This window comes from Belonocnema kinseyi, chromosome 7 (assembly GCF_010883055.1).
Source record: "Belonocnema kinseyi isolate 2016_QV_RU_SX_M_011 chromosome 7, B_treatae_v1, whole genome shotgun sequence".
Lineage (NCBI taxonomy): Eukaryota > Metazoa > Arthropoda > Insecta > Hymenoptera > Cynipidae > Belonocnema > Belonocnema kinseyi.
The window spans coordinates 82,589,158-82,602,589 of NC_046663.1; the positions used below are offsets into that span (position 1 = coordinate 82,589,158).

The 13,432-nt window shown below is 30.3% G+C and overlaps 1 protein-coding gene across 1 annotated transcript; it reads left to right on the forward strand.

The window, feature by feature from the left end:
- Nucleotides 1-3,392: 3,392 nt before the first annotated feature.
- Nucleotides 3,393-7,180, forward strand: LOC117177470. The gene is made up of 4 exons (XM_033368192.1): nucleotides 3,393-3,459; nucleotides 4,701-4,871; nucleotides 5,642-5,882; nucleotides 7,077-7,180. Exons 1-3 carry the CDS (start codon nucleotides 3,402-3,404, stop codon nucleotides 5,863-5,865), a joined length of 453 nt encoding a protein of 150 aa, XP_033224083.1. The 5' UTR covers nucleotides 3,393-3,401; the 3' UTR covers nucleotides 5,866-5,882; nucleotides 7,077-7,180.
- Nucleotides 7,181-13,432: the final 6,252 nt, after the last annotated feature.

A 13,432-nucleotide genomic window follows, 5' to 3' on the forward strand; every position in this document is an offset into this window, starting at 1 on the left:
TTTCTCGTAGGATGAGCCATTCTATATTAATCGCCATCTAAACAAGGTATTTTTTATAAACATACCCTCCCCTAAAAGCCACAGTTTTCAAGTTAGTAGCGATTACTTTTTTTATATTCTTAATTTTATCATAAACAATGTACACTCGAGTCGCGGCACTGCGAAATTCAGTACAGTTCCGACAGACATTTGTAAACAGGTTTTGTTGGATTTTTTTCTCGTAACTGTCGTCGTTTTTCCACACATTTTTTTTTATTTTATTTTTTTCAACGTTATTTTTCACGAATAAAATAAAAAGTAGGCGTCCTATCAAGAGGTAATTCTTAATGAAACTGTAGATCTTTTTCGGGATAACCATTTTTGTTAATTCATATTTTTTCGTATCCTACATAGTTTGCCCACAAAATGGAATTTTTTATTTTCCATTATTTTTTGTGCTATCAAAATTTGAATTTTCGATTTTTGAAGAAAATTCAAAAATTTGTTATGAGAATCTTTTAGAGCTTTCAAAACTAAATGTTTTTCTTTGCTTGACTTTTTTTCATATCGTGCGTTTTTCGGCTTCAAAGTTTGATTTTCGGTTAATTAAAAAAATGTTGAAAACACTTTAACTCTGACAATTTTCTTTTTATCGAAAAAAGTCATTAGGATAAATTGTTTGTCCTTTTTGATACTATATGTATCCGTACATAGAATTTTCAAATTCAGAATAAAGTGGTCTCAAAAATTTTCAAAATGCGCTCACTTTTTGAATTTTTATCAAAAATGGCTGACTCACGAACTCGTTCTATCTTTTAGGACCTAAAAAAATTGTGCCAAAGATGAATTTGATTCGTTGATTTTTTCGAGAGTTATCGTGTATACGGACGGACGGCCGGCCGGACGGACAGACAGACAGACGCCATCGTGAAAAACTGATTTTCGGATTCAGAGGGTCTCGAAACGTGGAGATTCATTGAAAAAGTGTGATGTCAAATTTCCGACAATTCTAATACTTTCTCAATCCTAAATGATGAGAATGTAAAAAATTAAGTCAATTCTGGTCATTCTGAGTCATTATTTATATCAATTGTTATGAAAAATTTAACAAAAGAAATTATGAACAACGAATCATGTTAATAATGCTAGATAAGGCTTGAGGAAAAATTTAAAGGAATATTATGATACTGGTTGATATGGATGATTGTTTATTAATAAATGAAGAGCCTAACAGGAGCCTCTTAAAAATAGCAACTTTTTAACATCAATTTAAGGAGAGAGAAGCTTTTATTCGATCGAAAGATTTCTTTTGCCTTTCAAGAGATCTATCCTCGACATAGACAGTGTACAAGTTTTACATTTTTCTAAACAATAGATTTTGAGATAACACTTTGCAAATATGGCAATTTTGTTAAAAAATCATTCGTTTAGACGCTGTAAATAACAAACGGTTTTTCGTGCGGAAAAAGTGAAAGACGACTAAAATGTTTTATTTTTGCTCGGCCACGTGATAAATTATATTTTAACCATTTTTTTGCAAATAAAAAAATTAAATTGTTTAAAAATTGGTTTAAAGAATAATGGACCTATATTTCGAAAACGAACCCAATGTAATCATAATCAAGGGTCTTTTTTGACCTTTTAAAAAAGAATAATCTCGGGGACCTATTAGTGCAGACAGAACCCGAGTCGAAATGAAGACCCTACTTTGAATTTGCAGCTCCTTATTAGAACCTGCTTCAACGCTAGTTAAACTTATAGCACCTACTGTAAACTTTTAACTCCTAGAGAATGAAGCATTAGAGCCTACTTTGAAGCTGTAACACCTCTCTGAAGCTACTTTGAATCTTTAGAGCCTATATTTTTATAACTCAAGACTCTACTTTAAATCTGTTTAACCTCCCCTTTAATACTGACCCTACATTGAATCTTTTGAGCTTACAATGTTCGAACTACATGAAAATAAAGTAAAAATTATTTTTTACTTAGGTTAATTGAACTCATTGGTAATCTTAATGACTGAATGAATAATTAATAAAAATTTGTGTATTCAACAGTTATGTAGTTGATTGAAAATCAGAGCAAATTTTAAGAATAAAATATTTTATATCGCTAACAACAAATATTATGAATGAAATAAAAAATTTGAAAAATATATTGAAATATATATTTAATAATTATAATTAAATTTACTGATTGTTATTAAATTTTTATTAGAGTATTACGGTTAATTTATTTGCAACATGATTTAATGGAGGAAATAATTTTTTTCCAAAGAGCAGTACCACTTTTTCAATGGTTTAGTCATTTTTGTTACTAAACAATAATAATTAGGAGTTCCTGAAAATTTTTCTTCGAGAATTATTAGTACAGCCAAATGTATGATAAATAATTGACTACTTATCTCAAATTTTGAGAGAAGGCAATTAGATATAAACATAGTACTGTTATTGTTAACATAAACTTATTTCCTGATGAATATTAGGTTGAATCTTGAACTAAATATTTTTGTTTTTTAGTATAATTCGATTAATTATTATGCTAAACGACTTTTTAAAATCTTTGCTCTAAAAAGCAGAACCAATTTATATTGAACTCTTCAAAAATCTTGGACCTTGAATTATTGGACAAGTGCGAATGATTTTTATCGTTAGATGAAATCGGTTAGGGCGTTAAGCGTTTAGTAAATACTCAGTGCGTGCGTCCGATCTCGGGTTCGCTTCTTAGTACTTGAGGATTATTCAGAGCACTATGCTTTATTAGCGTCATAATAAAAAAATTCTATTGATTATATGCCTAAAAACCAATTGCGAATATCCTTGATATTTATATCACAGATATTATTTTATTTTTTCTGATAAATAACAAATCTTATTTTTATTCATTCATATTGGTGTGAGATTATAGAGAACCCGCTTCGATGCCACAAGTCCTACAGTGGTAGTTTGAACTTTAAAATAGGGTCTAATTTGTCTTAAGTACAGACCCTACTCTGATACTAAACGTGGAAAAACGGCTGATTTTTCCGACACTTTTAGCGTCAAAATAGGGTCTACATTACATTGATATCGCTGCTTATTTAGAACCTACTTTACAGCTTCTAGCGCCTACTAAGGTAGGAGTTACGGCTTCAAAGTAGGACCTAAATTTCGACTCAAGAAATGTTAGTAGCGACTGGATTACATTAAAAATACATTCTCTCATTAATTAAAAATAAGCTTTAAGAAACGCTTTAGTGTCTCAACTGTCTTCCGCCACCTAAATTTAGATACTCATTTTTGTCAATAAGGTGATAATGGCTTGTATATATATCCAAGTAAAGCTGCTAGCTCGACATCTTATCCCATTTACACCTCTAGTAATTTTTTAAACAAAAGTCCTCGGTTTCTCGATGCGAATATCTTTGCTCGGTGCCTACAAAAATGAGAATCTTTATTATTACGCTCCTCTTCATGTTCACGATATTTTTTAATTCTGTTCGTAAGTAGAATATAATACCATATTAATCATATATTACAATATCTTACATACAGATGTCGACAACATTCATAAATTGGGTTTTCGAAAATCATATTTATATTAAATGTATATTGGCATCTCATTTTGAAATAATGAGAAAATATGTTATTATCATTGTATATATTTTCGCAAAATTGATGGCTCACAAGTGTGGCAGCTTTTTCAATTCTAAAGTTCTAAAAAAATTAAGACAACAAATTTTTTATATGTAGATGGGATGAAATAGATATGAAGTAACATTTTAAAAACATATGTTTGCCCAAAGTACATTTATTTATTATTTCATGTCATACTCGCTACTTTCATTATTATTCATAATTATTCATAATTCCACTAAATTATTGACAAACTAAGTTTATTAAAAGAAAAAGAAGTTCGATACAAAGTTTCTAATTCAGAGTTAATAATATTCTAGACCAAATGCAATTTGCAAATTCTTAATGTAAAGTTTCTTATTTTCTTATGTAAAGTAAAATATAATTTTTTTAATACTATCATTTGAAAAATTGTCTCAAACTTCCGGGGATTTATAATGATCGATAAAAAAATAAAATAATGTGTAAAAAAATACAGTATCCATTTTGGCATATCTTCAAAGCCAGATCATCCAACTGGAGACCTGCTTGCACCCGCGCAAAACCTTCGCGTGACTATGAGTCACATCAAGTGACACTGTTAAAAATAATATTAAATTTAATATACCCATGTGTGTTAAAATTAATATATGAAGTATATGAAATCGCCATTAAGAGCGCGTATATTAAATTTCATATACATTCACGTTAATCACTTACAAGAAAAATCATATAATTTCATTGTTCATAAATTTAAAATAAGTTTAGCTGTAATATTCGATTCTAAATAATAAAACATGATACCTTCTTCCTGTTAACCAAAAATAAATTTGGATTACAACTCGAAAAATTCAATTAAGCAAATGAATAATAGACTTAACTTACAATTAATTGTATTCCCCTTAAATTTTGACCATTTAGAGCAAAATTATAAAAAATTTTACCCGTACATTGCACTTTCATTATAAATAACAACTGAGTCTACGAATTCTAGATTATTAATTTCATTGAGAATATTTGACTGAATTTGGGATTACATTTAGGCTATCTGTATTTCGGACCATTAGCAAATAATTGAGGTTCTTTAAAAAAATTCTTCAATACAAATCGCTATATTTTTTCTTATAGAAACGGGTGATCCATGGCATCCAATGGGTCCCATAGCATACATTGACATGCACAATGGATTGGGAAGAAGACTTTGTTGGGTAACCGGAGATAAGTTTGGTCATCCATTAACTGAAAAGGAGGAACAAGAGGCGCTTAGTAATATTGGCAAACCAGGAAACCCCCACGTCGGTAAGATTCAACCATCTTTATCGAAAGATCCTTAAAGTTATATAATATTCACTGGATACTGCTTAAGGTTGCCATAAAAGTATTTCCCAACAAACTGGAAAATTTTCCCAATACAAAATGTTTTGCAAAATTTTGAGCTTTTATTTGTTTATTAATTTTTTACATTTAAAATCATGCCAGCATTATTTAATTAAAACCTGAAATGAAACGGTAATTAAAAAAATGTTTCAACATATTTTGCCTTGATAAGGTTTTTCTAACATACAAAACTTCTGTAGGTTATACTTTTCTCATTTTGGAAAAAAAATTTAAGAGTAATTTCTTATTCAGCTTTTAAGAAAAAAGAAACCTATTGTATTTAAAATCCGGAAATTGAAAAAATAAGAATAATTTTTTTTTTTCAAAAAGCGCTCTGACAATTTTTTTTAATTGCATATCAAAAATACCCGAACATAAGCCGAGGAGAAAGTCCTGCAAACAAAGAAGTATTTTGTACAACTTTTTTTAGATTGAAGTGAAAATTCTTAGCTTACCAAGTCGAGGGGGGAATGTAACCTTTACGGCCCCTCCTCCACACAACCTTCGCCTGAATCCACGCCTAGGATGTTGTATAGTAAAGTGCTTACTCGGGGTAAAGTGCCTAGAGGTGCATATTAATATTAACTGAGTTTGGGATTACATTTAGGCTTTTTTATTTCGGATCAACATCACATTTTTTAAAGGAACTTGAAAAAATCCATTTAGAAGAATCCCTATATTTTTTCTTACAGGATATATGGCTGACCGCGCAGTTCCTTCTCACGTGGGATCTAGTAGTCAATCAGCAAGACGGGAAAGAAATTTGAATCCAAAACCAAGTAACAGTAATCACCCATGGCATGAACGTGGCCCTCTCTTGTACTCTGAGGGTAAGCTTTATTTTCGCGAAACAAACAGGCGATTAACTGAAGCGGAGGAGCACGAAGCCTTTCACTGGAATGATTCAGTTGGCTAATCCACCCGCCAATCAAGGTACAGATTCGAGTAATAGTCCTTAGCTTATAAAGTGCAGGGGGTTTGGAAAAGTACTCTGAGAAAACTATATCGCATAAATTACAATATATACCGTAATTCCTACGCTATTTATCATAATTATAGCATTATAATAACGCAAAATCGTGATTATCGTATATTTCAAGTTTTTACATTATATACCGCATAATTGTGCAAGCTATAACGTAAGAATTTAAGTTTATCACGCTGTCACATTGTATTTCTTCTTTGTGATCCCGCGAGGGTTCGAGTAATGAAAAAGCGATCACAGAAAAATTAAAGATAAGGTTTACATCGATTCCAGGTGAAAGTTTCACCGTAACAAAAATTAACCTTGCCAGATAAAATTCACATGAATCGAAGATAATTTCCGATTTTTAAATTTGCCTGCATAATCTTTCGTCTCATAATCGCTTCATTTTTATTCGAGTTGTAGCGACAATTACGATGCCAGCGCTATCCAGCGTCGTTTAACTTCCTGAAATTGGAGAAAAATGGGGATTCCTATCTGTCAGTTTCTTCTTGCGCTTTTGCTAAATAGTAGCAAATAAGTTCTAATTCGTCTACAATAATGTCATTTATTTCGGAGGAGATATATCAGTAAGAACACATTTTGTCGTGTTATCTGCTGCTGATTCTACATGTTTTACCGAAATTTCCTCACTTCAGCGTGACACAGTAGACGAGATCAGAATTATTCTTGTAACCTCGGTGAAATTTTTGCCCAATATGTTTAATTTTTTAACGTTGCAAGTCTTACCTGCATCAATTTTTAACGTTTTGCTGTAATTTTTTTAAATCGGGTGTCCCAACTTTTAGCTCGAATTAACTCATACTTTGCCTTTTTCCCATTACTGTTAAGGACGCCGTAGCAGACGAAAGCAACAAAATTTAACTTTCTTCTGTGATATTAGTGCATTATAATATGGTACAAAGCTCCGGGACCTGCTTGTACGTTATCATATTGCGCTTTCTTGCAATATAGAGATTTTGTGATATTATTGTGCGATATCTTTTTCTACAAGTACGCCTGGGGTGTTTTATAGAAAAGTGCTCGAAGTTAAGTGTCTAAAAGGAAATATTAGGAGACTCGTAATTTAGAACAATTTAAAGTAGTTCTAGTTTCATAATTTTTCAATCTTAAAAATAATTAGTATCTATATTTTCTTACAGCACAAATTGTACTCCTCCCAGACGTTTTTCCCCACAATTTGGTATTTTGGGTCGGGTTGCACTGAATTGTGATCGTGTGAAGGTGCAGGCAAATACGGGAGTGTGTAAAAATAAAGCTTATAAATAAATGTTTTTTTGTGTGATACCTTGTTGACTCATTTCGCATTCCTCCCTCTCGTCTCGCTTCGATTTTATATAACAAAATTTCAGGTGAAGGAATGGCATGAAAGTAGATGTTTTCTTGATGTCACGCTCGGGTTATTTTAACCACAAACGAATTCGTAATACGCTCTCGACAAATGCTTAATAAGTGAAGATCCTTAAGAAAAGGGCCCAATTTGTCGATCTTAGTGTCGGATATATAAATCTGCTTTTCTGTGAACAAGGGTAAAAAATCGAGTTTGGATATACGAGGTAAAATCATACTTCAATCTATGCGCGATCTGATAACATTAAGTTTCCCTAAAGTTTTGCTACGCGATGCTCATTTTTTAAGAATTTGAAACTATTATTATTTTCAAGCTCAATAAATATTAAATTTTGTTTTGATATCAATTTTTCCATGAAATTTATACTCTAATCTGCTGCAATTACCAATTAAAGAGAGAAGTTAAATACAAATTTGAATTTTATTACTCCAAGTCCTTTTTTGCTTTGTTCTAAGTGTAAAAATGCCAAATTCATAATACATTTATTCTGTTATGAACCTTAATTCAATGTGAGAGATAACAATTTACAAAATATGCTTAACCTTAAAAGTGTAACCATCGGATTATTGGTTGAAAATCAATAATTTACACAGTTAGAAATTTCTGTAGGAATTTTTCGAGGAATTTTCAGAGGTTCATCACTAAAGCTTTATATAAAGCTTCAGTGATGCGTCTCTGAAAATTGTGCATTAATGCAGAAACCGTTTCTAAATTTTCCTAAACTATAAAAGAAATTTCTGCAAGGAGAACTGCGTAAAATTCTAGTCACATGTTTCAGACAATTCTGTAATAGTTTAAGAATTTTTAATTACTGTATATAAATTTACAGTTTATATTTGTCTTACAAATAAAAATTATATGGTAAGACTACAATAATATATGAGTTAAGTTTATATGCAAATAACTATGTTATACATTATATTTAGTGAATCAAATGTGAAAAAACTTCTTGTCATGAAAGATGGGCGTTGATTATATTTGATACAATGAGTATACATCGTATGTAATTTAATGATATGTAATTTTTTCGTAAAAAACTTGAATTTTCAGCAAAAAATTAATTTGTAGCAAAATAGTTAAACCTTCAACCAAAGAAATTAATTTTCAATTAAAACGTGAATGTTGCAAAAACATAATTTTTTAACAAAGTGGTTCAAACCAAATTTTCAAAAAGAAATATTCAAGATTAACTTTGAAGCAAACAGTAGCATTTGCTTCTAAGAAAGATCAAATTTCTACTAAAACAGATGAATTTTTAAATCAAAAATACAAATGTTAAAAAAATTGAATTTTCATCGGAAAAAGGTTTTATTTTTACCTTTCAACATCAAAATATAAGTTTCGAACAAGAAGTAAATTTTCTGTGAAGATTATACTTGGATTTTTAAACAACAAAAAAAACAGTATTTCAACGAAAAAGTTGAGTTTTTGATGAAAAAGGATAAGTTTTTTTTAAAAATAGTTTAATTATTATACAAAAAGTCGAATTTTATTCGAGAAAGATGCGATTTCTACTAGGATAGATGAATTTTTGAAGCAAAAAGACAAATTATCAAAAAAATAGTTGAATTTTCATACAAAAAGATTTCCGATTAACTTTTCAGCATAAAAATATAAATATTAAATAAGAAAGAAATTTTAAAACAAGCCGTTGCATTTGTATCGAAGAAAAATGCAGTTGAATTTTCAACCAAATAAAAATTCCAGTTTGACTTTTTAGCATCAAAATATCAGTTTTAAAAAATAAGCCCATTTTCTACGAAACTAATTGAATTCGAAAACCAAAACAATGATAAAATTTATAACTAAAAAGGTAACCTTGTGGATGAAGGAACATAAAAAATATATTTAAATAAAAGGAAACAAATGACTAACAAGAATATTATACCAAGGAAACAGCAAAACTTTATTTTTAATTTTCTCTAATTTCCTACTGGTCAATTTTTCATTTTTCCTGACCATATTCATATTCAAAGACCAGAATCTTAAACTTGTCACATGTTTAACTTGAAATCTTTTATAAACTAAATAAAACAATTTCAAGATGAAATTGAGAAAATTTTAAGTTTATTCTACTTGACAGCTTAAAGTTATAGAAGTTCTTTGACTTTCACACGATTTTTGTTCTTTAAATCCCTGACTTTTCCCTGGCCAATAAAATTCCTTGACTTAAAAAATAATTGTTTTTGGCTATGTTTGTTTTTGACTCGCCAGGTTTTTTTTGGCGTGTGACGTTGATAAACATTATGCACATGAATAAAGTAAACAACTCTTAACAAAATCTCTCGAGCTGCGCACTTCTTTCCGTGACGGTAACTTATATTTCTGTTGCCATTTAGGAATTTTAGGAAAATATTTGTTATTTTCAAGAACCGCCTTTGATTTCGTAAATTTCTGTTACTTTAATATCGTAAATGTGTTGGAATTTTCCGAAAATTTCTAACAGTGTAGGAATGACTTATTTTATGGAAATGCGTATTATAATTCTGAGAAGAAATAAATTTTCCCAAACTCATATTACGCCGAATTCAAAACTAGTGTTGCACATGAGATAAAAGACATTTATATAAGGTCAAAATTGCCGTTAATATGTAAATATAATATTTGTTCGAAAGTCAGTATAGAAAATAGCATTATTCAAGCCAACGATAAATTAAAAGTTATTGCATTCCATTCAGCGCTTCGAGGGAGGTTGGCAAAGTGGGACAGTTTAACGCAAGTTTTTATAACCTGGCATTGTCATGATGTCCCAATGATGTACCATCAAGTGAGGCGGCCATGGAACAAACCCTCTCAGTTCCCACTATTGATATACGCCGCCGTAAAAGTAAAATTGCTCGATAATAAGACGCGAAAAAAGTGCCGAAAGAAAAATGGCTTCATAAATAAGTCTTGCTCATCGTTCTTAATTGTTTCAAGACATCGTCTAAAATTTTTGCGTTGAATGATAGCTTTTTTTATTAAAAGAAATTAAAACTAATTATAATTCTGCAGAACTTCATATCCATTAAATTATTGTTCTTACTGAAAAAGAACAAGTACAGGTAGACGGCATATATGTAACTGTTACAAAACAAATAAAAACAGTTTATTTTAAAAACTAGTTGCTTGAAATATCATCATAAAAAACGGTATCTCTTCTAAAACTATTTAACGCGAGTTTTATAACAAATCTGTAACAGCTTTGTATAAGCCTAAATGTTCCAACACTCAAAAAAACTTAGATTCAAATTTTAAAAATGTAGGGCAAGAGAACCTAATCCGGAAAAAGGCTCGAAATTCGAATCAGCATTTTTTATACCGTAAATTGATGTAATTATCAAACCGAATTTTGTTGGATTTTTAGTTAAACTGAGAAGTAAAACTTTGAATCTAAATTGTAGAAATTATTTTCATACATGTTGGTCAACTATGACGTTTCTCATACAATACTTATAATGTTTTTCGAATCATATTTCCTCTTATTTTTTTTACATAATTATACTATTTTTTAAAGCTCTTTGACCATAGGTGTTCCTAATTTGAAGAATATTTTGTAAAAGTATTTGTGACTTGTGATACAAATTCGTAACAAATAATTTTTCAGATTGAAATTTTCCAGGTTGAAAAAAATAAAAGTAAACTAAAAAGTTAAAAAGTAAATATGACAAAAGTAAAAAAATACTTTTTTAAAATATTACACTGTTTTTTAATAGTTATCCCTACTTAAAGGGAGCTAAAAGTGTTAACCCTTCAAAGTACATATGAAGCTCAGTGGAGTAATGATGAAAAAATAAAGGTAAAAAGTCCATATGAATCTCGCTCACGTGATTGCATCGGGCATTATTTTTTTAAGGTCTGTTGCCTAATTATAAATATATCTTAAATGTTTATAAACAAATACAGCTTTGGCATGAAAAAAAAAATATTCTATCCTAAAATTTTTTTGTATGATGACTTGATGTCTACCTAAGCCATCATTTTAGTGAGTACTACAATAATCATATACACATATTATATTACTGTTGAACAAATATATAAAGACGAACATTGTACAACTATTAATACGGAGTTCTGTTTTTGATTAAAAAAATTTTTTCAATTCTGCATTTTTCTAATTTTTCATTGAAAATAGCAATTATTTATCAAACTTTGTAAAAATGATTTGTCTGGAATAAGGATGAACTTAAGTGTCAAAGGAACCCAGTAGCCACAAACGTTAAAGAACATCTTTAGAACGGCTTAAAAATGTCCTAAGTCAGTCCATATAACGTTCCATAAACATTCAATGTTCCAGAGACGTTTTAAAGACGTATTTTGAACATAAAACGTTTCTAGAACATTATTTGGTCTGACTTGGGACAGTTTTTAAAACGTTCAAATGACGTCTTTTGACTTGTACGTCCAAGAAACGATTTTAGGACGTTCCAATTACGTTCTAAAATGTTGTGCCCACTGGGAAGCTTATTGCTATTTTCAGCTTTTTTCTTACGCAAAAAATGCTTTATTATCTCTCTGAATCAAAATTGTTCATACTCTACTAATTAACAGTGAAATTTGACACATTTCATTAGCAAAGAGTGGACCACTGAAGATCAGTAAGAAAATACTAATAAGATTAGTCCGAATATTTCCCATTTCAAGAGTGAAAAACAACTATAATGGCCTACAAAAAATATATAAACTCATTTAGGCCTGTATCTTGTAATTGCCTGGATATCGGTAATATACATAACGGATCTACATATTGTAGAACACACTAAATTTAGGTGGTCAACTCTACATATTTAATTCACCACATGAGAGTCTGCACATGAAGTCTACATATTCGTCTCACCACGTGAAAGTCTTCACATTAATTTAAAACGTTTAATTTAATTTAAATTTATTTAAATTTTAATTAATTGTAGAGTCATTGATTAAAGTATTCACGCAAAAGTTTACGCATTAACATTATGTAAGACGAAAAAGTCTACAAACAATAAAGTCTACACACTAAAGTCCATACATAATAACTCTAAACAATAATTTTATTTAATTGTACACTTCGTTATTTGAAAAGAATACTCGTTCAAACGCGCACATTAAATTGCACGCATCCAATTGTGAGCATTAAAGTCTACACGTTAAAACTGTGCACATGGAACTCTGCACATTAAAGTATACGCGTTAAACTTAAAGAAAATAATATCATTTTTATCGGTAAATGTACATTAGTCTCATAATCTTGGATGCAAATTCTCTACAAAGAAATCACCTGTTTCTTCTTCAAAATGGACATGTTTCAAAATTTTATAAACTGAAAATTCGAAAAATCAAGAAAGGTTAAAAACTTTTTATTCCATACACTCAAAATCTCTCAAGTTAACCCTCACACCACAAGGTGAGACATAGTCTCATTTACCGCCAGGTGGGGTGTCTCCACACCCCAGTCGTTTTGAAACACATTACGAATGAATTATGGTATAATATTGTTTCTAAGACATTTCACAAAATTGTACAATTATTCTGAGGACTTTTTTAAATCATTTTCTGCTAAATTATAACGAGAAAATTCCATTTCTTAGATTTTTTCAGTCATAGGAAACACAAAGGCTAACATTCCCTAACGCATAATATATTTCATAAAGGATAATAAATGATTAAGTAACTTCTTGCAGTAACGTAAACAATATATTGACCAAAAAATGCAGTTACACAAACATCAGCATAAAAAACAGCATACAAAGATACTTAAAAACATGAAAAAGATACGTATCGCATATTCCAAATAGCACAGTAAAAATTCATATTATCGCTTCTCAAAACATCTGTGGCATGACTTAGTGCAAAGATATTATAAACGTAGATGCGGTGCGAGCTTAGTTACCCGCCATAAATATAGACGGCGCATCCGGCGAAAAAAGTCACTTCCCCTCTACCCACCGCTCCCCGTAAATAGTACCCTCCCATATAGTTTGTCAAGAGCCACTTGGAGCACTGTAAGCAACTCTCGGCACACCTTCCAGGCGCACTGATGGTAAACTTAGCTCAGACAAGAACCAATTAAATTAAAATTGAATTGCGAACATTTCATAACAAACGTAAAATATCCACGCTTTGTAAGACATGGTTATTTTAATAGATGCCAGAGAGAAAATTAAATGTATAATTTATATTTCTGTTTCA

Coding starts and splice junctions, on each gene's coding strand:
- LOC117177470 (XM_033368192.1), top strand. CDS start 3,402: ATGAGAATCTTTATTATTACGCTCCTCTTCATGTTCACGATATTTTTT. Junction 3,460..4,700: donor GATATTTTTTAATTCTGTTC/GTAAGTAGAATA, acceptor TTTTTCTTATAG/AAACGGGTGATCCATGGCAT. Junction 4,872..5,641: donor ACCAGGAAACCCCCACGTCG/GTAAGATTCAAC, acceptor TTTTTCTTACAG/GATATATGGCTGACCGCGCA.